This window comes from Schistocerca serialis, chromosome 9 (genome assembly GCF_023864345.2).
Source record: "Schistocerca serialis cubense isolate TAMUIC-IGC-003099 chromosome 9, iqSchSeri2.2, whole genome shotgun sequence".
In the NCBI taxonomy this organism is placed as follows: Eukaryota; Metazoa; Arthropoda; class Insecta; order Orthoptera; family Acrididae; genus Schistocerca; species Schistocerca serialis.
Window position 1 is genome coordinate 257891594 of NC_064646.1, and position 25307 is coordinate 257916900.

The 25307-nt window shown below is 39.4% G+C and overlaps 1 protein-coding gene across 1 annotated transcript in view; it reads left to right on the plus strand.

Annotated features, from left to right (window-relative positions):
• LOC126418566 (uncharacterized) overlaps positions 1–25307 on the plus strand; it is a 123855-nt gene that overhangs the window by 71066 nt on the left and 27482 nt on the right. Inside the window, exons 6-11 of the mRNA XM_050085383.1 lie at positions 432–608; positions 8228–8453; positions 11357–11653; positions 13567–13684; positions 13974–16423; positions 21971–22198. Coding sequence (XP_049941340.1) covers positions 432–608; positions 8228–8453; positions 11357–11653; positions 13567–13684; positions 13974–16423; positions 21971–22198 — 3496 coding nt within the window. The remainder of the gene's footprint in view (positions 1–431; positions 609–8227; positions 8454–11356; positions 11654–13566; positions 13685–13973; positions 16424–21970; positions 22199–25307) is intronic.

The window sequence follows — 25307 nt, forward strand, 5'->3', positions numbered from 1 at the left end:
CTCTTCAATCTACAATTTTATTTCTTTTACTGGAGCATATGAAAGCTCTCCAAAATTGATTGATAGTTGTTAATGGTACAGATATTTGTTATTGTAGTATATCTTGTCAAATCTATGTAAAGTCAGCAGAAACTAGGTAGATAGTTACTAATGTTGTAGTTTTACGACAGTAAAAGGATGAACACAGGAAATGTGCTTGAAATAGAGAGAATACCCATATAAAAATTGAAAAAGTATAAATCGTTGTTCCCAACCAAAGTAACTCTGTTGTTGTGGCCCTGGTGTGACACTCAGGAAACTACATATTCCATAGACAATGACATCTATGTTGATGGGATATTAAACTGTAACACTGTTTGTTAAAGTGTTGCGAGCTAAAATCTGCCATTACTACATTTTTGTGGCATTGTAGTTTTCATTTTCATTCTTAGGGAAGCCGGGAAGTGGACCACTGGATGTGCCATATGCAGATCTGCACACAAAAGCGCAGTACAGCAGCCTTGAAGCTGATAGCGGTTTCTGTGGAGATGTCTCTCTTCAGTCACCAAGCAGTGTTAGTTCAGTTGGATATTGGCCGAGCTATACAGGAAGCATTGCTTCCCGTAACAGTAAGTAAAGTAGAATTCTTATGAAATTTGTTCATTATACTCAAAGAAAAAAGTGTGTTCATAAGTAAAACTGGGTGAAGTGGCACATTAATGCACTGTATTAGCATTTAAGAGAAGCAAAGTTCAAGCCCCTGCACAACTGTTCAGATTTAGGTTTTTCTGCACTTCTTTAAAAAATGATTAAGGCATGTAGTGGAGGGCAGAGCTGATTTCTACATTTACATATGCACTCAGTTGTGAAATTCATAGCAGTGATTACTTAGCACTGTAGCACATATCTTGGTTTCCTCTCATTCATTAAGGTATGGAACATGGGAAGAATAACTGCTTAAATGGCCCTATGTATCATGTAATTATTCTAATGTTGTCTTTGCAGCCCCTGTGGGAGTGATATATAGGGTGAGGGAGAATATCTCTAGAGTCTTCACTCAGTACTGCTTCTTGAAACTTGTAAGTAGTCTTTCCTGGTAATTGGGGTCTGTCTTTGAGAACCTACAGATTCAGATTTCTCAGCATTTTCATGGCACTCACCCGTGAGTTGTTTAAGCTGTGGTCGTATGTGCTGCCGTTCCTTGTATACATTCAGTATGCCCTGTTAGTCCTACCTGCTAGAGCTCCCACACACTTGAGCAGTATTCTAGGATGGGAAAATAATTGATTTGTAAGCAGTCTCCTTTGTAGACTGCATTTTTCTAGACTTTAGCTACAACTGTGTCTGTGTGATTGTTCCATTTCATATATTTTTAAAATGTTGCACCTAGTTATTTGTAAAAGTTGCCCGATTCCAGTTGTTACTCGTTTACGTTGTAATCATAGGATGATATTTTTCCGCGTTTTGTGAAGTGTACAATTTTACATTTCTGTATCTGTGAAGTTAGTTGCCAGTGTTTGCACCACTTTGAAATATCATAAAGTTCTGATCAGATTTTATGCATCTTTTTTCTGATGATACGGCATTATAGATAACTGCATCATCAGCAAAAAAAAGTGAGGCTGCTATTAATATTTTCTTCCAGGTCATTAATATATAGTATAAACAGCAATGCTCTCCACACATTTCGCTGGGGTGCATCTGAAGTTTCTTCTACTTTTGTTGATGATTCACTAAACAAGATAACATGCTATGTTTTCCCAACAAAGAAATCCTCAATCAAACCACAAATTTGATACCTCATGGGATAGTACTTTCAATATTAAGCATAGGTTTTGATACTGAGTCAAATGCTTTTCAGAAGTCAAGAAATATTGTAAGCCACCAAACTACTTTGATCTGTGGCTTTCAGGATGTCGTACAAGAAAATCTTAAATTGGGTTCTGCAAAATTGGTGTGTTTCAAATCCTTCCTGATTGCTGTGGGGGAGATCATTCTCTAACAACCAGGTGAAGATGAGATATTAAACCATATTTTTCCCTATTTCTTTTTTTCATAAGTGAAGATCACAGTTGACGTAGAGCAGTGATGTTCTATCCACACATAACTTAAGAATGCTTGATATTAATATCACCTGATGAATACGTCATTATAGCTATGTTGCGAAACTGGCTTTTTGAAACATCATAAAGTAAGTTCTAAAAAAGGTGTGTGTGTGTGTGTGTGTGTGTGTGTGTGTGTGTGTGTGTGTGTGTGTGTGTGTGTGTCACCAGTGTTTTTCATTTTTAGTTGAAACTTTTGAAAAATTTTTAGTTGAAACCTTTGAAAAATTTAATTTACAAGAGAGTATACAGCTTTATATACAGTGCTAAAGAAAGTGTTATCTAAGTGAAAATCACTGTACTGTCTGTTATTCATACAGCCAAAGCTGCAGTTTATTTTGAATAAATCATAATACCTACTGGGAAGTAAGAGTGGAGGAATCAGCCGGCTGGAGTGGCCGATCGGTTCTAGGCGCTACAGTCGCAGGTTCGAATCCTGCCTCGGGCATGGATGTGTGTCCTTAGATTAGTTAGATTTAAGTAGTTCTTAGTTAGATTTAAGTAGTTCTAAGTTCTAGGGGACTGATGACCTCAGATGTTAAGTCCCATAGTGCTCAGAGCCATTTTTTTGGAGGAATCAGCACTGCATATCGTTACTTCTGGGTTTTGCTTATTTATTCTAATACCATACTAATTACAGAAAACTCTTTACATTGTGCTGAGGACCTTCTTTAGATCTTCTTTTGTATTTCTGTCCATTAATTTTAATCCCCACCTCAGAAATTTCATGAACTTGGATGTAAGCATTAAATATAAGAGGAGAAATAGCACCCTTGTCCCAAGCTGCTTCTAATTTTTGCTTCTTGTTCCTGGCAAAAATTTACAATCACAACCACTTCGTTCTCATAGAAGCTGTGCATCAGCTACATGTCTTTGTATTTGAGACCTGCTTTCTTCAGCACTCTGAACGTCCCTTGCCAGATAACATTATCAGATGCCTTTTTCATGTCTACGAAGGCAATATAAGTTGGTTTATTTTTCTGTATTTGCTTTTTGATAAGAAGCCTCAGTGTCAGTCAGTCCTCTTGTTCCTAATCCTATCCTGAATTCACTCTGCATATCTTGCTCCTTTTCTTCAATTCCCCTCTTAATTAACTTTGTGAGAATTTTTGTTGCATGTAGTATTGGTCCTTAGGTTCAGAGCAGTTCAGATTTTGTTGATAGCTCCTTCTTTGGTACTGGTACTGTGACTTATTTCTGGAAGTCAGTTGTTATCACTCCTGTGCTAATAGATGGATCTAATCAGTTTCAGCAGCATCATTTTTTGTCACCAACATTCTCGGTCAGTTCTGCAGTAATGTCATTGATACCCATTGCTTTGTTGCCCCTTAGATCTTCAAAAGATTTTTCAAATTCTTCTTACATAATATCATCTCCTTTTATGTCTTCATCTGCTTCCTCTTGTTTTCCTGTTACATCCTCCAACAAAGGTGTTTCATCATATAGTTGCTCAGTGTATTCTTCACCAAACAGATTTCGCCCCACTCTTTGCCTTCTACTGTATCAGAGTTCATTGTTTTGTATGTATAAAAAAATTAATTGCTGGTCTATAGGCTATATCAGTTCTTCTGTTTCACATATTTTCATCCACTTCTCTGCACATTTCCTCCAGAAAACATTCTTATGCATTCAGCTTTTCTTTGTTCACCAGTTGTGTTTTTGCATAGTCTTCTGTCTTCAGTTAGCCAAATGACACCTGTTTCAATCCATTTCCTTTTCTTTTTGAGGTGAGTTTCCCAAACTATACTTTCTGCGAATTTATATATACCAGTTTTAATTTCATTACTCTGTCACATTGGGAATTTCTTAGTTAGGCTGTTTGTTTCCTGTGCATAATACCTTGCCAGTCCCTCAGTTTTCAGTTTTTGTATTTCCCATTTCTGGTTTACTGTCTTTTTCTTCAGACATCGGAATTTGAATGGAGTTTTCATCAGGATCAGGTTTTAATCACTGTCTATTTACGCAGATGAATAACTCGTGCAGTCTTTTATTTGGTTTCTGATATGTGATTTCACTAAAATGTAATCGACCTGTTGCCTCCTTAACTCTCCTGGGTATCTTCTTCACCTGTGGTGTTTGAAAAGTGTATTTGTAACAACTAACTGATGCCTGGAGGAGAATTCAAGTAGTCTGACTCCTTTTTCATTTCTTCTTCCAAGTTCATAGTGGCCCACAATCCCCTCTTCCATTTCTCCACCCAAACTTGCATTCCAGTCCCCCATGACTTAACTACCAGGTTTTCATATATATATATATAAGGGAAATATTCCACGCGGGAAAAATATATTTAAAAACAAAGATGATGTGACTTACCATACGAAAGCGCTGGCAGGTCGATAGAAACACAAACGGACACATACATACACACAAAATTCTAGCTTTCGCAACCAACGATTGCTTCATCAGGAAAGAGGGAAGGAGAGGGAAAGACGAAAGGATGTGGGTTTTAAAGGAGAGGGTAAGGAGTCATTCCAATCCCGAACTCCGGAGATGGGAACTTGCTCTTCAATATATCCTCTCTTCCCGTTATCCACCAGGCCTCAATCTCCGCTAATTTCAAGTTGCCGCCACTCATACCTCACCTGTCATTCAACAACATCTTTGCCTCTGCACTTCTGCCTCGACTGACATCTCTGCCCAAACTCTTTGTCTTTAAATATGTCTGCTTGTGTCTGTATATGTGTGTGTGTGCGCGCGAGTGTATACCCGTCCCTTTTTCCCCCTAAGGTAAGTCTTTCCGCTCCCGGGATTGGAATGACTCCTTACCCTCTCCCTTAAAACCCACATCCTTTCGTCTTTCCCTCTCCTTCCCTCTTTCCTGATGAGGCAACGGTTTGTTGCGAAAGCTTGAATTTTGTGTGTATGTTTGTGTTTGTTTGAGTGTCTGTCGACCTGCCAGCACTTTCATTTGGTAAGTCACATCATCTTTGTTTTTAGATATATTTTTCCTACGTGGAATGTTTCCCTCTATATCTATCCTCTTCTTTGGATATTGGCATGTAAACTTGTGTGAGCTATGTGTTGCTTCTTCTTCTTCTTCTTCTTCTTCTTCTTCTTCTTCTTCTCTCATATTCCTAATCACAAAGCGTTTATACAAGCCATATAGGTAGTTTCTGGTGTTTAGTTGTACTTGCTTAATGGACTTCAACCAGGGTACTGAGTAAATGAACAGCAAAAATCGTAGGGGTTAGGTAGATATTTGTTAAAACTTTTTTGTAAGTAAAGTTGACCATCAGGATAACAGGCAGACCCCATGCCTAATTACTGCTGGAAAGGGATACTAAGAGCTGGCACATTCAGTATATTTTACTAAATATTAAGTTTACATACCTGAAAATCTCAACATGTATTACAAAGCATGGAGACTCCAACCAGATGCAGCCAAGACAGAAGTCTGCTCATTCCACTTAAACAGCAGAATCACAAACCGAAAGCTCAGTGTGAATTTTTGTCACCAAAGGATTAGGTACAATTTCCAACCTAAATACCTTGGTGTCAGACTTGATTGTTCGTTAACATATTAAAAAAAACACCTGGAAAACACTAGCTAAAGACTCAAAATAAAATAATAAAGACATTGGCTAGCACAACCGAGGGTGCTGAAGTTTCCACTCTCCAGGTTGCAGCTTTGACACTAGTATACCCAGTAACTAAATACTGTGCCCCAGTAGAGCAACACAGTGTTCATACAAGGAAACTAGACAACCATCTGAATGAATCAACAAGAATTACTGTGTTTACACTAAAATCCACACTGATCTGTTGGCTGCACACCATCAATGACATTCCACCACCTGAATTGTGATGCCAAGAAGCAACTGACGGAGAATGGAGGAAGCCGCATCACCCCAACTGACTCCAATACCTTTTAGTTCTTACAGTCTTAAGTGACTCTCCTCCAGACCACATGCACTCCACTGTGGCATAATGAAGAAAACAAGAAGTTTGACCCCTTAAAGAAGAGTGGTGCAGGAGATGGAATGTTGCAACAATAAAACATCAAGGCATTAAAGATTCACTGCCATTCTACCAGGATTTGACGTGAAGAGGAGTGGACATGATTGAATAGGATGAGAACCAGTCACGCCAGGTTCAGTGCTGTGATGCACATGTTGGGACTGTGGGACTCTCCAGCCTGCCCAAGAACAATCTGTTCAGCATATTGTCAGAGACTGCCCTCTGAGAAAGTACCTAGGATCATTCCATGATTTTTATTAATGCTGCTCCCTCTGCTGTCAACTGGCTTTGTTCAACAGATGTGTGATGAAGCAAGCTGGGATATTTTTATTTTCCCTCTTGTTTTGCCAAATGTCGCCTTAAAATTAATTTTTTTCATTTCTGACTAATTATCATTAACATACATGAGTATAATCTACATTTTCATATAAGAGAAAGATTGGTCCTCAATTTTAAAGAATAGAATACCAGATCTAGTTTTGTGCTTAGTTTTATATCTGTAATTGATTTTCTAATTTATTTTGGCTATTCCTGGTTATTATCTTTCATTATAAGATGAGATTGCTAGTTGTTTTGTAACTTGAATTCTATTGTTGACTTACAAACAAATATAAATTCTATACTTGTTATAAACATTTGGAAGAAGTAGTACTAGTAATCTTAAAGTATTTGCACAATTTTGGTAAACATTTTTGGAATACAGTTATCAATTAATTGTTATATTTAGATTAAAGTTCAGTCTTGATCACATTATGTCTGTTTTAATGAATAACCGGTTTCGGTTTTTTTTTATAAAACCATCATCAGACCCATCGGCTCCCTTGGGTTGGTAGGTGGAGCTCTCCTTGCTGCTGTGCAGTCAACTGATGATCAGTTGACTGCACAGCAGCAAGGAGAGCTCCACCTACCAACTCAAGGGAGCCAATGGGTCTGATGATGGTTTTATAAAAAAAACCGAAACCAGTTATTCATTAAAACAGACATAATGTGATCAAGACTGAACTTTAATCTAAACTTAAAGTATTTATTTGGCTCTATTCGAAAACGTGTTAGCAAAGCCAGCCCTTACTTAATTCCAAGGTAATTTCCAGTTACGTCAAAAGTAGTGTTTGCATAACTATATTTCATGATTAAAACAAATAATATGGCTTAACCATTGTAGTAGAAGAAACTGTTAAAAAGACTGAATTTTTCGATGTATTCAGTTAATTGAATGAGTTAAGTTTTAATTGTAATTTCTGTAAATTAAACATCAAACGGTGTTTAGTTTCAGTGCCTATTATTGTGCTAATTTATAAGGGCCTGATTTTTGGTCCCGAGATGGTCAGTCTACTGCCGAGTTTCAAACAAGAAACCTGTGTTGCTTATAACAACAACAATGCATCAGCTTAACCGTGAAATAAGTGTTACACCACTAGGCTGTGTGTTAAAGCAATGACAGTGTCTGTTCAATTTATTTGAAAGACTGAAATGTGTGGTTAGGTTTTTACTGCTCATAGATGATCAACAGTAAGCTATTGTAGCAGTATGTTGATATTTGCTTGCATACTATTAATGAGGCTTATTGAAAGTTAAACAATAGTTAACTGGCCATATAACTGTGTAATATTGGGGGTGTCGTGAACAGTAAAAGTAAAGAATTATGAAATGCAATTGTGCACCTGTCGGCTACATCATTTATATTAGTCAGTATTAACTTCCATCCCCCCATTTTTCAGCCAGTATCACAACTTAGTATGTCTACACCGAGGATTATCAACAAAGAAATAAAGCAGGCTAACGTCATAGATGCTGAACTCTGGCTAAATTTTTCTGTTTCAATTAGGAGTCCTAATTTTAAAGTTTAAATGCGCTCCTTGTAGTATTATTCAGTTATTAACTTCTAAGAATTTGAACATATTAGCTTTGTGTCTAAATCTGCAAATGTATAATTGTAAACTGTTTGTATTTCTCTCTATTTGTTGTGCTGAAGTATGTCTTTTTCGTTGTGCTTTGGGACAGCTAAAAAAGAGATTAAAACTATTTTTATACCTTACATCAGTCTTTTATTTTGTGTAACTGCAGAGACTATGTTGGTGTTTGGAATTTGAGTGTTAGTTGTTTGTAGTGAGATTTCAGTAGGTGAACACAGTCTTCATTTTCCTTCCTGTTAAATTGTATGTCTTAATGTGTTTTTGTTTGTTTTGAAGGTTCTGGTTCTGTTGATGGTGTGTCTGGGGGGAGTTTGGCAAGTTTGCGAAGACGTTGGCTTCGTAGTGTTAGTACGTCACTTGAAGTGGCCTGCAGTGCTAGCTCTGGACTGTTCAGTTCAAGAAATTCCTCTAGCAGTGAGACGTCATCCTCTGTTGGGACCAACCAGCGACGGACTAAACTGGGGTTGGCAGTGGCCATTGCACTTTCACCAGGACAAGAAAAGTATGTTACTTATTTAGCAGAGGAGTCATAAAGTATTTTTTTATGGTTCTGGTGCCTGTATTTAAAGTTATTTGTGGCAAATATGATAGATTCTTTATGACCTGAAGTATCAATTTAAGTTAATACTTTCAGACTTGAGCTGTAGTATACAAATCCTTATTGAGAAACCAGTTGATTTGTGTCATATTTGAAGCATTTGCAAATCTTACAAAGATTTTAATATAGTGATGTGCATTACATTGCTCTTGAATTGATGTGTATTATCATAAGTGACCTTTGCTACCATTTAAAAACAAAAAAGGAAAAAAAAAACAGGAAAAAAAATCATGAAGGGTGCATGAACTGAGTTTTTCAGAAGCCAACATGATTATTTTACATAACAATGTTTAGTAATAAAGCATACAACTTGTCTTGTGTGCAGAATTATATGTGGAAATCTATTATAATACATTACATTGTAAGAAATACTGCAACCGGCCACAAGTTTTTTTTAGAAATGTTTTTATTGTACCATTACTAGTTTTGGGCCTGAGCCCATTGTCGGACAATAATGTTGATTTCTTGCCAAGTTTTCCAATTTGTGTCCTAGAGCATAACAAAGTTTCTGTGACTAAATAGTTTATAAAAGGTTTTCTATTGTGTATAAGCTATATACATTTTACTCACTTCATGATAAGCTCTCCTTTACATATTATAATAGAGAGGTTTGGTTCTCTTTCTCAAACCATGCTGATACATGCGCTAAATGCAAGATGGTTGCTGGCAATGGCCAATTAAGAATATTCTCTCTGTCAGTTGATTATTATTTTTATCACTTCAAATTATAAGAGGTGTATGAAGTTTTGGAGGCACATTTGGTTTCTTAATGGTAGTTGATCATTAAGAATACTTGTACCTGTGTTTTGTGTTACATTTATCTTGTTTGATAGAACAGTAGAAGAAATTGATCAGTTTGCAATAGATTTAATTAACTGCACCAAAACATAAAATTTACTGTTGAGCATGAAACTGATAATGGCATAAATTTCTTGGATTTAAATATCAGTAAATACAATGGTAAACATAAATGTAAAATACACAGAAAACCCATTACAAATCACAATCAACAGCCTAATGTGTTGCACCAAACAACATAGAATGGCATTTATAGGGCAATGCTCATCAGAATGGAATACATCCCATTTTACACTATAGGGACTAAAAACAGTCCAACTAATAGCCCACAATAATGGGAACAGCTCTGACCACATATCAACATGATGCTCTGACCACATCTCAACATGATGTCACAACTAAGTACACTAGGACTGAAACATGCCACTGTGAAGACTCACAGAAAGAAGTAAACATATTTCTCCAGCACACCTTCACCATCTTACAATCAATATCTGTGCTACATTCTCTGCTGAGAAGCACTGTCACTCGGGAAATATAAGAGTATACACAGGAACAAAGGGAAACATCAGGAAATCTTGCCCGTAAAATCATGAGCGGTGTATAATTGGGCAGGCCAGCCACACTCATATTTTTACAGCCCTCATCCCCCTGTTACTGCAAATAACTGTACAATCTGTAATTATAGATTCACTAAGGCTGTTGATTTCAGGAGCTGTGATATAATTGCAGCAAAAATCTACAGTCTGCTAGGAATGTATTTATACATTTATTCTAGTTGTGAATGACAGAAATTTTATGCCAGGTTGTTAATAATGACCCATCTTCAGACCTGAGTACACACAGTTTTCTAATCATGCTGCATCAGTGTATATAAAAAGGATACAGTCAAAGCAGTAGATCTACATCTACAAACGTACTCTACAAGCCACTGTATGGTGTGTGGCAGAGGGTAATCTGTGCTATGACCAGTCATTTCCTTTGCTGTTCCAGTCGCAAGTAGAGCAAGGGAAAAAGATGAATCTGTATTCCTCTTTAGGAGCCCTAATTTCTCTGATCTTATCTTAAATTGCAAAATGTACATTGGTGGCAGTAGACTCACTCTACAGTTAACATCAAATGTCAGTTCTCTATATTTTCTCAGTAGTGTTCCTGAAAAAGAATGTCACCTTCCAGGGATTCCCATTTGAGTTTCCTAAGCATAAACCAAATAAGTTTCGTAGTATGTGGTCTTTCCTTCTCATTCCGTCTCCCCTGGTCCGGGGTGGTGGGTGACTTTTCTGAACTGTACCCCTGTCCCTAAACCTCTCCAGTCCTTTTCCTTCACCCTCTTCCTTCCCCTTCAAATCTTCTGCCATAGAAGGAACCACTGGCACTTTTGTGTGTGTGTTTGTTCACCTGCTGCTGCTGCTTGGTAAGTAGATTTTTAATCTATCCGTTTTTATTATATATTAAATGTATGTACCACATGTACAATTCTAGCAGACCTGTTGACTCTGTGAAGCATCTTATTAGACAGTTACTCAGATCTGGAAGATAGTCATTACTGAGCAAAATTAATAACCCGGTATAAACGTTTTGTGATCTGTAACTGTAATAATAATAGAAGGTACTTAGTGTAAAATTCTTGGAATACAAAACAAAGCAACAAATTTAAACCTGTAAATGCATCCAGGTAGGCTGGTCCCCCAAGAACTAGAAAAGTCCTGCTGATAGATTTACATATGATGTCAGGTATGGCACTACTTTTAGAATTTGATGCCTTTAAGCCACTGCTTTTCGGATGTGTGTTGTGACAAATTGTACAAATTGTAATACTGGTATGATGATGTGACAATAAATTGTATAGCATCAGGTGTAATAGTTTGGCAATATGACGGCTAATAGTTCAAGTATTTCTTGTAAGTGTGAAATTTTTGTTACATAATATTATTTTTATGTTTTTAATAGACAGACTTTCTCATTATCTTAGTTATTTGCATCTCATTGCATCTGGAAATGTCACTTAGGGACATGGAGACATTTCTGCTTGAGCACATGGCTATTCTGGAATCAATGATTGAGAGGCTGCAGCTTGCAGTTGATCGTGCTTACCTCCGCAAGGATATGTTTGTCCATCTTATGATGGAAGCCTGGGAAGACTTGTGCCAGTGGCTGGAAGGGCTTTTTTCAGCTCCTCGTCCATCATGTCCTCTTTGGATGGGTCTTGGAATGGCTCCTACACACTTGCATACTAATCTTGCTTATGGCTTCCTTCAAGACCTCTGTCACCTGATAGCTGCTCTTGACACTAAGAGCAACAACTTGTAAGTGGAAACTTTTGCTGTTGGTTTTTCATTGTTACTGGAAAGTGATCAGATTGTAATAATTATAATTTACTAGATTAGATTTCAATACATTAATCTGACGAAAGTGGTTTCAGATATTTATATTCCAGTTTCTGTGCAAATTATATTCAGAATATATACTATTCGTTCCTCATATGTTTCAAAAAGAGCAACAGTTGTTTATAATTTTTGTTTGTATATTTACAATAACTGAGTTTTCATTTAGAATAGAGGGGCATAGCAAGTAGCAAATGTAAGGAAAACAGTCATGAGTAGTATTTGCTCCCTTCATGATAAATTAATGTAAGTGCCAATGGAAATGCCGCACGGGGTAGCCGCACGGTGTGAGGCATCTTGCCACGGTTCATGCAGCTGTCCCCGTCAGAGGTTCGAATCCTCCCTCGGGCATGGGTGTATGCGTTCTCCTTAGCATAAGTTAGTTTAAGTTAGATTAAGTAGTGTGTAAGCCTAGGGACTGATGACCTCAGTAGTTTGGTCCCATAGGAACTTACCACAAATTTCCAAATCCAATGCAAAACTTAGTGCATCTACACTTTATATTTAACTATTGTGTGATTTGTGAGAGTGGAAAGTATATTAGTACATACACAGTACTGACCAAAGATTCTCTGTTTTGAAATATGTTGCTCAAACTAAAGAAAGAAGCTACCCAGTCGGTAATCTCAGATCAATCAAATCAAATTTTTGTTGTACCTGAACAAGACCTGTTGATTATTATACAAAAGACTCACATACTGTCTGGTCTGTGCATGATTTTGGAAAAAAAATGCCTCATTCCTGTGAGCGTCAGTAGTATTTTTCATGTTCTTACCACAGAAAAGAATGCTACAAAGTGATTTTAAAATGTAGGATTGACACAGGATGAGACTTGAAAGAGTAGTATGATAGAAATGATGCAAGTTAGTTGAAAAGCATGAATGTTCATGGCATGCCGAAGCTGTTCACTGGTCTGCAATTTAAATCTTCCTCCTGTAGACAGTGCTTTTCCAACTATGCCATATGCACGTAAAAAGCTATACTAAGCTTTGATATGGCACTACCTATTTGTCCACACCAAGCTTCACTTAATGGTCATTTTATACCATTCCTACCCATTCTCTCACCCCCCCCCCCCCTCCCCTCTTCACACCTGTTTTGTTTTTGTTATGCCTCATCTGTAACCCATGATTCCTTTTGTGTTTATGTGTTTGATATATTTCATTTTCGTTCCCATTGTCCCTCCTATTGTATCCTCATTCAGCTACCATGTCTGCTGTAACACTGTTCGCATTGCATGTTTTTTAATGTCATTTGTTACAAGTCGTCGTTAATTTATGTACTTTACTATTTGTTTAACTTTTCTTGATCACTAGCAGAAAGATTTTAAGGTATCAGAGGAAGCAAGCTCCACTGATGACTGTGGGCAGAGCAGTGATGGGAAGGTTACAATTCTGTGTTCCTCAAACAGTGTTGGTGCTAACCACGTGCTCGGTATTTCTTTTTGAACAACAGTACAAAGTGTAACTGGCAATCAACCTGTACTTTTCCAAGGTGTCATTGGTCACTCATGTAATTGATCTAGAATTACTTCATCATTCATTTAAAAACAAACAAACAGGACAATTTGACATGAGTTACATAATAGATACTAAATTGTTGCACCCAGTATCTTTATTGTTGTATTGGTAAGACTGCAGTGGTCAAACACTACCGACTCTTCTGATAATGAATAAGGAGCTGGCAGGCCACTCGTGGCCTGAAGATGAAGTGCCAGAGATCAAGAAAGGTCAACTGTATGTCATATTAATGTCTGTGGCCAGAGTCCTCATTAACTTTCCCATCCACCTTTATTCCTGTTTTTGTTTCTTACACTGTTGGTTTCTTTGTTTCAGTTTTGTGAGTACCTTGATAACAGCTGTCCTGACACATCACTTGGGCTGGGTAGCCACAGTAATGCCAGATAAAAACACTTGTAAAAGTGCTTCAAGAAATTGTTGCTCTTCTCAGTTGGTAAATATCTTGTTTTTATCATACATTGTTGTCTTTGTTATCTGTAAAACTGATCCCTTCCATTCCTTGGAAACATTTCAAAAAGAGAGCTTACCTAGGCCAGTAATTGTTGATATGAAATTTATATTACTTAAATTTATAAATACCGTCATGAGCTTCATTCTCCCTCTCCCCCCCCCCCCCCCCCCTTTAGCCCATTTTCCTCATGTCATTTTATGCGATTGGTTTTATTCTTGTTATTCCTAATACTGTTACACCCTTTTGCTTATTACTTTTCTTATTTCTACAGCTCAACTCACTGTCAAGGTTACACCCATACAGTGCCTTGTGGGCTCAACTTGGGGACCTCAGTGGTGCAATTTCTTCACCAACTAAAGTGGCACGTACCATAGTGACATCGTCAAGCAGCAAGCAGACTGATCTTGTGGGCAAAATAGTGAGCTGTCTGACATACTTCATACGCTGTGGAGCTCTAGAGAAGCATAGCAACATCTCCTTGCCATCCGAAATTTGTGCCAGTGATGCACAATGTGTCTTTGATGGTTCGCCACTTGCCAGCATGAAATCCAGTGCAGTCTCTGTGTCAACTCTCACAGAAGCTGCAAATGAGTTACATCTCAAAGGGACAGTAGATGACTTACATAAGCCATCAAAAGCACTTCATAAGCCTGCTGACTATATGTTGGCAGCACCATTTAATGTCTCCAAGTATCAGTTAAGTGAGAAAAGTGTTAACATTGCAATGGGTGACAATATTAGTGATTCAAAAGTAGCTGAATCAGAGGAGGCAGTTCAAAAGAAAGGTGTGGCGAGGGAGTTGTTTAAGTTAAAGAGTGCAGCAAAATTTTCGTGTGAGATGACAGCAGGCAATATGTGTTCTCCAGCACGAGCTGAATGGGATAACCATGAAGTAGGCAATCTAGCGAAGAAATGTGACAGTGATAGTTCTCCGGCTCCAGTTATTACTTATTCTCAGGTAATTGCATCAGACAGTAACCCTGAGCCAGAGGTTCAGTTCCACAGGGCACTGAGCACAGAAAGCTCTAGAACATTGACAGAAAATTCCACACACAGTCCAGTGAGTTTGTGTGGTATGAAACGGTCCACCAGCTTTTGCAACCGAATGACAAGTTCTCTGGCTGGTGCTGCTTCAGTGTCTTCTCAGCTGCATCCCACTACAACAACAATTGAAGTTCTCGAGGATAGTGTCAATAACAATGCACTTCATCCTGAAGTGATTTCAGAAAAAGTCAACCGTCTCTGTCGCATTCCAACAGAAGCTGTTATGTACCATCTCCAGAAGGAATATTCGGAACCAGATGACTCGAGCAGGCTTCTGGAAAGAGTGAGCTGTGAACGACAGATGTCAGCAGCAGATACTAGTAGATCAGTTTTTCCACCTCAGACTCCTGTACCAAGTGGTAAATTTGACAGCATGGTATCATTTGAATCTCACATTAATAATACTTCATATGACCGTATTGATGAGCCTGATTCAGGCATTGATAGTCATATCGGTAGTGCTAATACAAAATCTGAAAATGTTATATTTGTCCTGGGAGACAATGAAGAACTAGTGGGACTTAAAAACAATAATCATGGAGAAACACGGACTTCACATTTAAGTTTAAGTCATCAGGAAGTGGACAAACCAGTTGTGAGTGCTGTAGATAGTAATGGTAATATAAAGTCTACAGATTGTGATAAATTTCCAACTAATTGCCCTAACAGTAAAAGTAATTTTCTATGTAGGGATTCATGCAGTTGTACAGGTTTTACACAGCTAGTTGAGCAAGAACGTAGTAAAAAGCATGGTTACTTGGACAGTCAGTGGAAAAGTTTATGTAATTCTGAAATTTGCAAAATAGGTAATAGACTTCTATGTAGTAATAGCATTTTGGGCTGTGAAAGTGAATGTAAAACTAGTCGTAAATCATTGTCTTGCAATGACAGTCCTTTTGTCATACCAAGTGTGAAAACTGATTGTGGTGCTGATGACAGTCAGAGGAATTGGGACCCAGATAGGGTGACCCTGATAGACAGCAATTGTGAGGGGCGAATAGTTATGGTGCATTCATCCTATATTGAATTGGAGGATGAAGGTGACTGCAGGGAGAGCAGATGCAAGACTGTGATAAGGCCTAGTAAACCTGTTACTCGATCTCAGTCACTTTCTTTTCCCTTATGTAAGAAGCCATCAAGCAAACAGTCATCTATATGCAGGAGACACAGTGAGTATGTGCATCATAATGAGCGTTACTTAAAAAACTATCACAGTGTCAGGTTCAATTTTGAAAGATGTGAGAGTGTGTTGAATAATTATGTGGATGGGACAGGTCAGGAGAAAACTCCAGAAGAAGATGAAATTAATGGAGCAAGGGAGAACTTTGAAAACCTTAAATCATTGTCTGAAGATACACATTGTAGGCAGTGTGGAAGTGACAAGGTAACAAGTGTGAACGTTAGTTTGAAGTGTTCACTGTGTGAATGCAAACATAGTGAAACGTGTGACAGTGACACTCCGTCTAAGTACCGGACAGTTGACTCTAGACCTACATATGTAGATACAGACACTAGTAGGGAAGGAAATGCTCTCTTTGATGAGTACAGTGCCCTCTCTGATGAAGATGTAGTTACACCTACTGGAAATGTGGCTTCAAGTGTTAAAGATGACGAAAATTGTCAACACAACCTGGACCCGTTTGAAAATAAAACATTTCTTGAACTCCCATTTCCAAGGTAAGCAGGAACTGTATATTTCATTCTTTCTACTATTTGTGTCTATCAAGGATCACATGCTCATTGCCTCAAGATTGCCATTTGTGCAAGATGAATTTACAGTGCTTGAAAAGATACTTCCGTGTGTAGAACGTACTTGCACAGTGGTAATCAAAGGAATAAAATGGAAATTTTTGCTATATCCAAAATTATGTTTGTGACGACTGGCTTCAGATCTCTACCCATCTGTCAAAATTTAGCTTTTCTGTGGTTTCCCGAAATTGATTATGATAAATGCTTGAAAGACATTTCCTCCTCCATCCTTGTCATATCTGAGCTTGGCTCCAATCTCTTATTATCTCATTGTCAACAGGCTATTGAACATTAATCCCCTCCTCGTCCCCCCCCCCCCTCCCCCACCACACACACACACACACACACACACACACACACACACGCACACGCATTCACACACATTCACACATGCTGCCCCATACAATCACCCCAACTTGCTAGACATATAATCTTCCTTCATTTCTTATGTTGGAAATAGTTAGTATATTTCTGTATGCAGTTTAACAGTAGTGTATATCTTGCACAGGGATTTATTTCATTATATGAGGTAAATGCAAAAGAAGAGAAAAGTATATAGTAGTTGTTTTTACATTGCAGTGTGGTAGTGCCAGGATTTGTAAACAATAGGACACTGTGCTAATTGACAGGTGACACCATAAACATGGTAGCAATATGAGCCTCTAGAAACAACCAGTGAATGACATCACTATCAACACAAAACATTACCAAAATAAAAACCAACAAAATAATGCAGCTTCCTCAGGAATTGAGGGACACAAAAACCTGAAATTCAGCAAACTCTAAAAACAGTTGAAAAGTATGCCAAGACACAAAGGAAGTAAAGACATTAACTGCCACTGGGCATTGATTTAAATCAATGGGGAAAGTTGAAAATTTGTGCCAGACTGGGATTCAAACCAGAGTCTCCTGCTTACCTGGCAGATGCGCTGATCATTACACCATCCGGACACGGTCATCACATCTGCACAGACTACCCTAGCCTCCTGTCAGACCCAAAATCTCAACTTATCCTTGCTCTACTGATGTAGTGTGCAGTTATGTATAGATTTACTGAACAACACAATCAAGCTACTGTTCCATTCCTCATTGGATAGCCATTTCCACTTGACCTTCATAGGTTTGCATTGCAAACCATAAATCCCACCCACAAATAAATATCACTAAATATGTACAACAATTAAAAAGTAAGCCTTTGAAACTGCTATAAGTTAATTCCACTCAGAATTAAAGGAGGCAGCACTTACCCAGGAAGTGTGTGCAGAAAAAAGCTACAAAAAATAACAAATAAAAAGATAAAGAAACTGAAACTAACTAACTATTAAAATCAAAGAAAGAAATGGCAAAAACAATCAAATAAAAAAAGAAAAAAATCAAACAAAAAAGGCAAAACCACACACACACACACACACACACACACACACACACACACACACACACACACAAGGTATGAAATGCTTGTAAGAGTTTGCGGGGTAAGTTGTGCTGCGAAATAATTATTAAGGGAATTAGCATTGCAGTTAGCCAATCAGACCATTACACATGGAATTTAAAGTGGCTGTCATTCTGTAGTAAATGTTAAAGTATTGCAACATTATTGACAGTCACAGTTAAATACAATATATCAATCTGGAAGTAAGTTCAAAAATTTGGTCTTGAGATGCCCTTATTCGGGTCTAGTGTAGCAGGGGATACAACCCGTCGGCTTTGGACAATGACGTCACAAGTCGCCAGAGAGCAGTTTACCATTTTCGCTTTTGCTGTTATGTTTCAATTTCGTTTTTTTACTGGTTGCTTAATAAAGTGGATCTGTTTATTCTATCTCGTAAGATTTTTTTTTAAAAAAAGCCAAAAAACACTTATCAGCTACTGAAGGGAGCTACAACACTAAGAAGAATCGCTTCTCGTTTGGAGACTTGTGACGTCACTGTCCAAAGCCGACGGGTTGTATCCCCTGCTACACTAGTCCCCCTTATTCTCCTAATCTTACATCCATACAGAGATAGCTGCTGACCATATTCTATGTTCAGCTGTAGAATCAAGTTTTAAATGCTTTTACAAGGTGACATTTCTGGGCAGTTTATGATATGGAACAACTGAAGATTAAAGCTATCTGAAGATGAATAAGATGTTAAATCGAATCACAACTGGATAACTCATATCTGATTTTATCTGTGAATTGTGTTACTTATAGTAAACAATCACTATGGTTCTGTTATGTCCCCTTTTCCTTGCATTTATCTCATCATGCTGGTACCATTGTTATCTTTATTTAACAAATCATACTTTATTTTAATTGTGTGGCTGGATGCCCTTCCTTTCACCACTGAAGGGAAGTCATGTGCACCATCTATCTGTCTGCGAATTGTGTGAACTGCGTTGTGTGGGTTATTGTATTGTAGCTGTTTGTCTATCATATTGTATGGGGCAGAACTCGGAAACCAGAGCAGCATTTACCTAAATGAGTGCGAAAAAATGTCTAAAGACCACTGTCAGTCCAAGGCGAAGTTAACCTGGTACGTAGCTTTGATGGGAGTCTGACTTGACTTCCTCTCTCACAAGCTAGTGCAGTGCATGTGAAGTTATACAAGCAGGTCATTAGTGACTGTCATTTTATGGAAAATACAAATTAAATCTTGATACAGTCCTGTACATTTTAAGCTAGCAGTGAATAAATAGCAGCTAGCAAGTATTAGAGGGAATAACTCCATTTTTTTCTCCAGATGAATGTCTTTCCTGGTAATTTTACTATATTAAGCAAAAATAGTAGTATAGGTAGCTGTCTAATAATATTTTATTGTTAATACAAGCTACAGAATTATTTTTAATAGCTGCTTTATTTTGTTAATATTTGTCTTGATTTGTTCCGCATCCTTGAAGATTCTCCTTCATTATGCGATTCACAGAACACAATGAACGAATAGTGTGCTCTAAAACACTCATGTCATCCATAACACGACAATATTGACTATCAGTTGCACTATGCTTTGCTGCTTACTGCTTCATAAAAGCCTACATTCTGTGTTAATATGCTGATGTTTCCAATGACATGATAGGTACTAGTAGTTTCACCAGCATTTATTAGCTTTTGACAAATGCTGTTAGCAGTATGTGAAGACCTTTACCTGATGGTGATATCCAGTGCAAAATACTTCACAAATAAATATTTTATGTCAGCTTTGTACCATTACCTTTTCAGACAGTTCTCTTACAGCCTGAGCTATCCAAGCACACAGCACACTTTTGACGTTCTTCTAAGCCAGGGGCGGGCAGGAATCCTGCACGTGTGCGGTGCACTTGCACGCGTGCAGTTAACAGGTGTTGTGCGTGCACACAGGGGCAAGCTGGCCACCCGCTTACCTCCCCTCCCCACCATACCTTCTGTCCACTCCTTCCTCTGTAATGCGTTTTGTTTTTCTAGCTTGCTTTATTGAATGATGGAATAAGGTTAGCAGGAGTGCTTGAAATAAATCATGGTTTGAAAGAGTACCTATTAACTACGACATGTTTTATTTAATTATCACAGTTGGAGTTTACAATACGTTTAATATCTGGAACAAAATTTCTGCATACAGACAAACGCAAACAGTTACGTAAATTTTCATCACTTATGTTTGCTCTTAACCGAGGCTTATTAATTCAGCAAATGGTTTTCCAGCTCTCACTATATTAAGCGCAATTTTATAGCTTGCAAGTACCGCTGGGCTATTATTGTTGTCGTCCTGAAAAATTGAAAACAGTGCTCCATAAAATGTTAAATCAGTTAGATGACAGACATGACGAGAGAAAGTCGCAGATCTCTCGTGATAATGGCAACTAGGACAGATGCATCTAATATTGTCAGGTCGCTCTTCTTAAGCTCAGTCAATTTCCCCATCCGCTCAGAATCCGACAATAAATTGTACTCGTCCTTGTGAAATTTTTTTATAATGGCCTTCAATACTAAACTTCCGCTGACCAGCGAGAATACTGTCACATATTAAACATTTCGAATTTTCACGTCTTTGCACAAAGAAAAAATGATTCTGCCATTACTTTTTAAAAGATAGCAAATCTCCACATCTCCGTTTCCTTGATTCAGTCTGCATTTTCCGGTTCTTGAAATACAACGTTCACTACGTAGTGGTCGCTTCGCATCAACGTCCGCGGCTTAGCCTTGTACTACACTGCCGCAACCTGCCGGCTGTCGCCACTGCCCCGTTCGACGATTGCACGCGAGCAGCACACGTGCAGCGCTGTGCGCTCACGAGCCGCGTGCAACGTTTGCCCGCCCCTGTTCTAAGCTGTCCCTGTGACCCTCCAACTTTTTAAACTCAACACATGCCTATATTTTTGGTCTAGCGCCCTATGGACATGACAGAGAATGGCTTATTGTTAGCTACAGAATTATTTTTCAGAATGGACTTTTCGCTCAACATTAGTTTTTCCTGTAATGAATCTCCATGATAGATTAAAAAACTATGGCATCTCGACATAAGCTAGGAATTTTGCCTTGTGTGGGCACTCTTATTTAATTGAGGTGCTGAGGCATTCCAAACAGTCTGCTGCAAAGCTCCTATCTGCCATTAGATTTCTTTTACCTGAAAGTGATTCCATCTGCCATCCCATGTATACCTGCTTTCTGGCTAAATCTATTAAAACCATTAGCTCCCTCTTTAGTGCTGTGAACTTCAGTTTATCTGAATCGCATTTATTCAAAATCTGTTTTATCCAAACAAATTTTTCCCATTTTCTTGGCTCACGTTGGCACTGTCTGATGCAGTGTGTAACTTCGCTTTTGGCGAGCTAGACTGACAGTTGACAAGTTTCAACTTGTCTGCGCCTGGAGCCATGCATTCACTGGTATTTTTCGGCAGTCTACTGCTAATCAGTGCAGTGGCGTGGGTCAAAAGTTAGTTTCGTCAATATGTGTGTGTGTTTGGTTGAAGTTTTAGCATGTTTCTGGTTTGTGTTGCATGGTTTCATGCAAAATAAATGAGGTTTGTTATTCCATTTAAAAACTTTGAGTTTTCAATCATACTTTGGCACCTTTTTAACATGTAGACACAATTTTTTCAGTCAAAAACATGCAGACTTATTCACAACCATATCAATAACATCCTACATACCCTACACACGTTTTACGATCATATTTCACCGTATTGACACAATTCCGGGGTGTCTCATACATGAAAACAGGAGGATTTCGGTTTATCCGAAATTTTCGTTATCCGAACTGGCCGCTGCCCCAATCATTTCGATAAACGGCAATTTACTGTACATAAATATTCCAAAATCCAATATAATTATGCTCCATGATGCTAAGTACTTTGCTCTGTTACCTTTCTTTTTCATGTTGATCTGCAAGAAAAATAAGTGTACACCTCCTTATACCATATAGTCTTACTTGTCAAGTTCTTATGATCTGCAAGATGTACAACAAAGGCAGTGTGTAGACTGTTGCAAATACAGTATTACTTATGTTCTGCCCAACAGCAGTAGAAGTGAAGACTCGAACCTTCCAGTAGGCTCTGGAATGGCAGCCTCTCTCCTCGGGGGAGTGACAGATCACTACCTTCCAGATCTTATTCTCCACGGTTGCATACAGCCTGTTCGAGCTTGGGAATCTGCTCTGCGCAGAGATCTAGCTCTATCTGCACGCCATCCTCCTGTCGATCAGGAAGTGTCTGAAGCTGTATGCATTGTGGCTAACACTGATACATGGTAAGTGATGATTTTTTTTATATATATATTCAGGAAAACATAATGAATTTTGTATCAGATAAGTTATTTAATTATTCTTACAGTGAATCAGAAAGTTTTGAAATGTCATTAGAGTATGTACTCAAACTGAACTAGAATGCTTAATCTCTCCCTCCCTCCCTCCCTCCCTCCCTTTTCTAGTCTCTGCTTCAAAGAAATTTTCAACTGATACTTATGACCCTTTCATCTTTCCAATCTTATCAGATGTCCACTCTCGTCATCTGAGAGTCTGTTAGTGCTCATATTTTTAAGAAATTGTCACTTTTTCTTTGCCAGTTACTTTATCCTGAATCTTCAGAATGCTGAAGTACATATAAATTTGTCTGTTCATTTAACTGTTAGGTATATATTTACGCTTGTTGCATGAGCCTTGCATATGGACATGTTTGTCTGCACCAATTTAGACTGCAACTTCATGTTTGAGAGCAGTGAAGTTCAAATAACCATCAATCCTTCCAAATTTAGATTTTCTGTGGCTTTGCTTAATTACTTATGGTGGATACTGGGATCATTAAAAGACATTCATTTAGCACAGAATTGTACACTATCACATCAGAGTAATCAGACATCCGTATGTAATGTAGAACTGACCACTAGATGTCATGAGAGGTACACCCACAAGTAGAAAAGGATGAGTGGAGTATTAAATGAAGAGCAGGCAGATCTCATGTACTGACAGACAGGGACAATTGAGCATTGCAAAGTGCTGTTGCTATAAAAAAAAAAAAATAAATAAATAAAATAAAAAAAACTGCATGACATCTGTGGAAAGAATCCAAAGTGCTATAAGTGGCATGATGACTATGCCTGGGGAATTAAAGAAAGTGGGGTACAGTGGTTGAACAGCTCCTGATAAGCCATACATTTCTGTAGTCAGAGTTCAAGCCATCATAGAGACGAAGGGTTTAACGTTCACAAAAGGGCGTATTGTTGTGACTCGCCGATCATTCAGAGCGCAATTACGCGCGTCCTCTACGTGCGGCGCTGTCTGCCAGCCATGCAGCAGCTGCGCCACCTAAGCGGCCAGCCGAGCAGCAGCCGCTAGACTGGGACTCAGTGCTCATTCGAATGTTAATGCGTGCACATGTCTTGCTTGTCAACTTACTCTGTGATTTATATGTGTTGTGTCGTTCTGAAATATATGTGTTCAACTTGACGTTATAACATGTATGAAGAATATGGCTGAATAAATATCAACACTTGTCAGTGTAGTACCCACAGTGTCCACTGCACATGTACTGCAATTTCAGTATCCTTAGTTTCCCCCAGGAACATTGTTCTGTGTAAGGCTTTATCTACTACATATTTCACTAAACGAAAAAAGCTTTTTTGTAATATAGCGCCCCACTGTGGTGTCCAAACACATATTTTTAATCTGGCATTAAGTGCAGTGTCCTTCAGAGCTAACAAACACAGAAAACACACACACGCTTACCTGATAAATGACACGATCGCTTTCCTAGTGGTCACAGATGCGACTGAAAAAGCATGTGCTGGGAGGGTGCAGAGGGCAGGACTTGCACTTACGTCTTCCATAGGCGTGCAGGCCATGTGTCAAGGTTCAGAATGTTTTGTAGCTATGGTGGTCAGTGGAATAATACTGTGGAAGAGGTGGAAAGGATTGTGAGTAGCATGTTCCTCATTCCCCGGCATGATGATAAATATTTGAAGTCTTGCCAAATGATGTAGTAAAGTACACTCCTGGAAATTGAAGTAAGAACACTGTGAATTCATTGTCCCAGGAAGGGGAAACTTTATTGACACATTCCTGGGGTCAGATACATCACATGATCACACTGACAGAACCACAGGCACATAGACACAGGCAACACAGCATGCACAATGTCGGCACTAGTACAGTGTATATCCACCTTTCGCAGCAATGCAGGCTGCTATTCTCCCATGGAGACGATCGTAGAGATGCTGGATGTAGTCCTGTGGAACGGCTTGCCATGCCATTTCCACCTGGCGCCTCAGTTGGACCAGCGTTCGTGCTGGACGTGCAGACCGCGTGAGACGACGCTTCATCCAGTCCCAAACATGCTCAATGGGGGATAGATCCGGAGATCTTGCTGGCCAGGGTAGTTGACTTACACCTTCTAGAGCACGTTGGGTGGCACGGGATACATGCGGACGTGCATTGTCCTGTTGGAACAGCAAGTTCCCTTGCCGGTCTAGGAATGGTAGAACGATGGGTTCGATGACGGTTTGGATGTACCGTGCACTATTCAGTGTCCCCTCGACGATCACCAGTGGTGTACGGCCAGTGTAGGAGATCGCTCTCCACACCATGATGCCGGGTGTTGGCCCTGTGTGCCTCGGTCGTATGCAGTCCTGATTGTGGCGCTCACCTGCATGGCGCCAAACACGCATACGACCATCACTGGCACCAAGGCAGAAGCGACTCTCATCGCTGAAGACGACACGTCTCCATTCGTCCCTCCATTCACGCCTGTCGCGACACCACTGGAGGCGGGCTGCAAGATGTTGGGGCGTGAGCGGAAGACGGCCTAACGGTGTGCGGGACCGTAGCCCAGCTTCATGGAGACGGTTGCGAATGGTCCTCGCCGATACCCCAGGAGCAACAGTGTCCCTAATTTGCTGGGAAGTGGCGGTGCGGTCTCCTACGGCACTGCGTAGGATCCTACGGTCTTGGCGTGCATCCGTGCGTCGCTGCGGTCCGGTCCCAGGTCGACGGGCACGTGCACCTTCCGCCGACCACTGGCGACAACATCGATGTACTGTGGAGACCTCACGCCCCACGTGTTGAGCAATTCAGCGGTACGTCCACCTGGCCTCCCGCATGCCCACTATACGCCCCCGCTCAAAGTCCGTCAACTGCACATACGGTTCACGTCCACGCTGTCGCGGCATGCTACCAGTGTTAAAGACTGTGATGGAGCTCCGTATGCCACGGCAAACTGGCTGACACTGACGGCGGCGGTGCACAAATGCTGCGCAGCTAGCGCCATTCGACGGCCAACACCGCGGTTTCTGGTGTGTCCGCTGTGCCGTGCGTGTGATCATTGCTTGTACAGCCCTCTCGCAGTGTCCGGAGCAAGTATGGTGG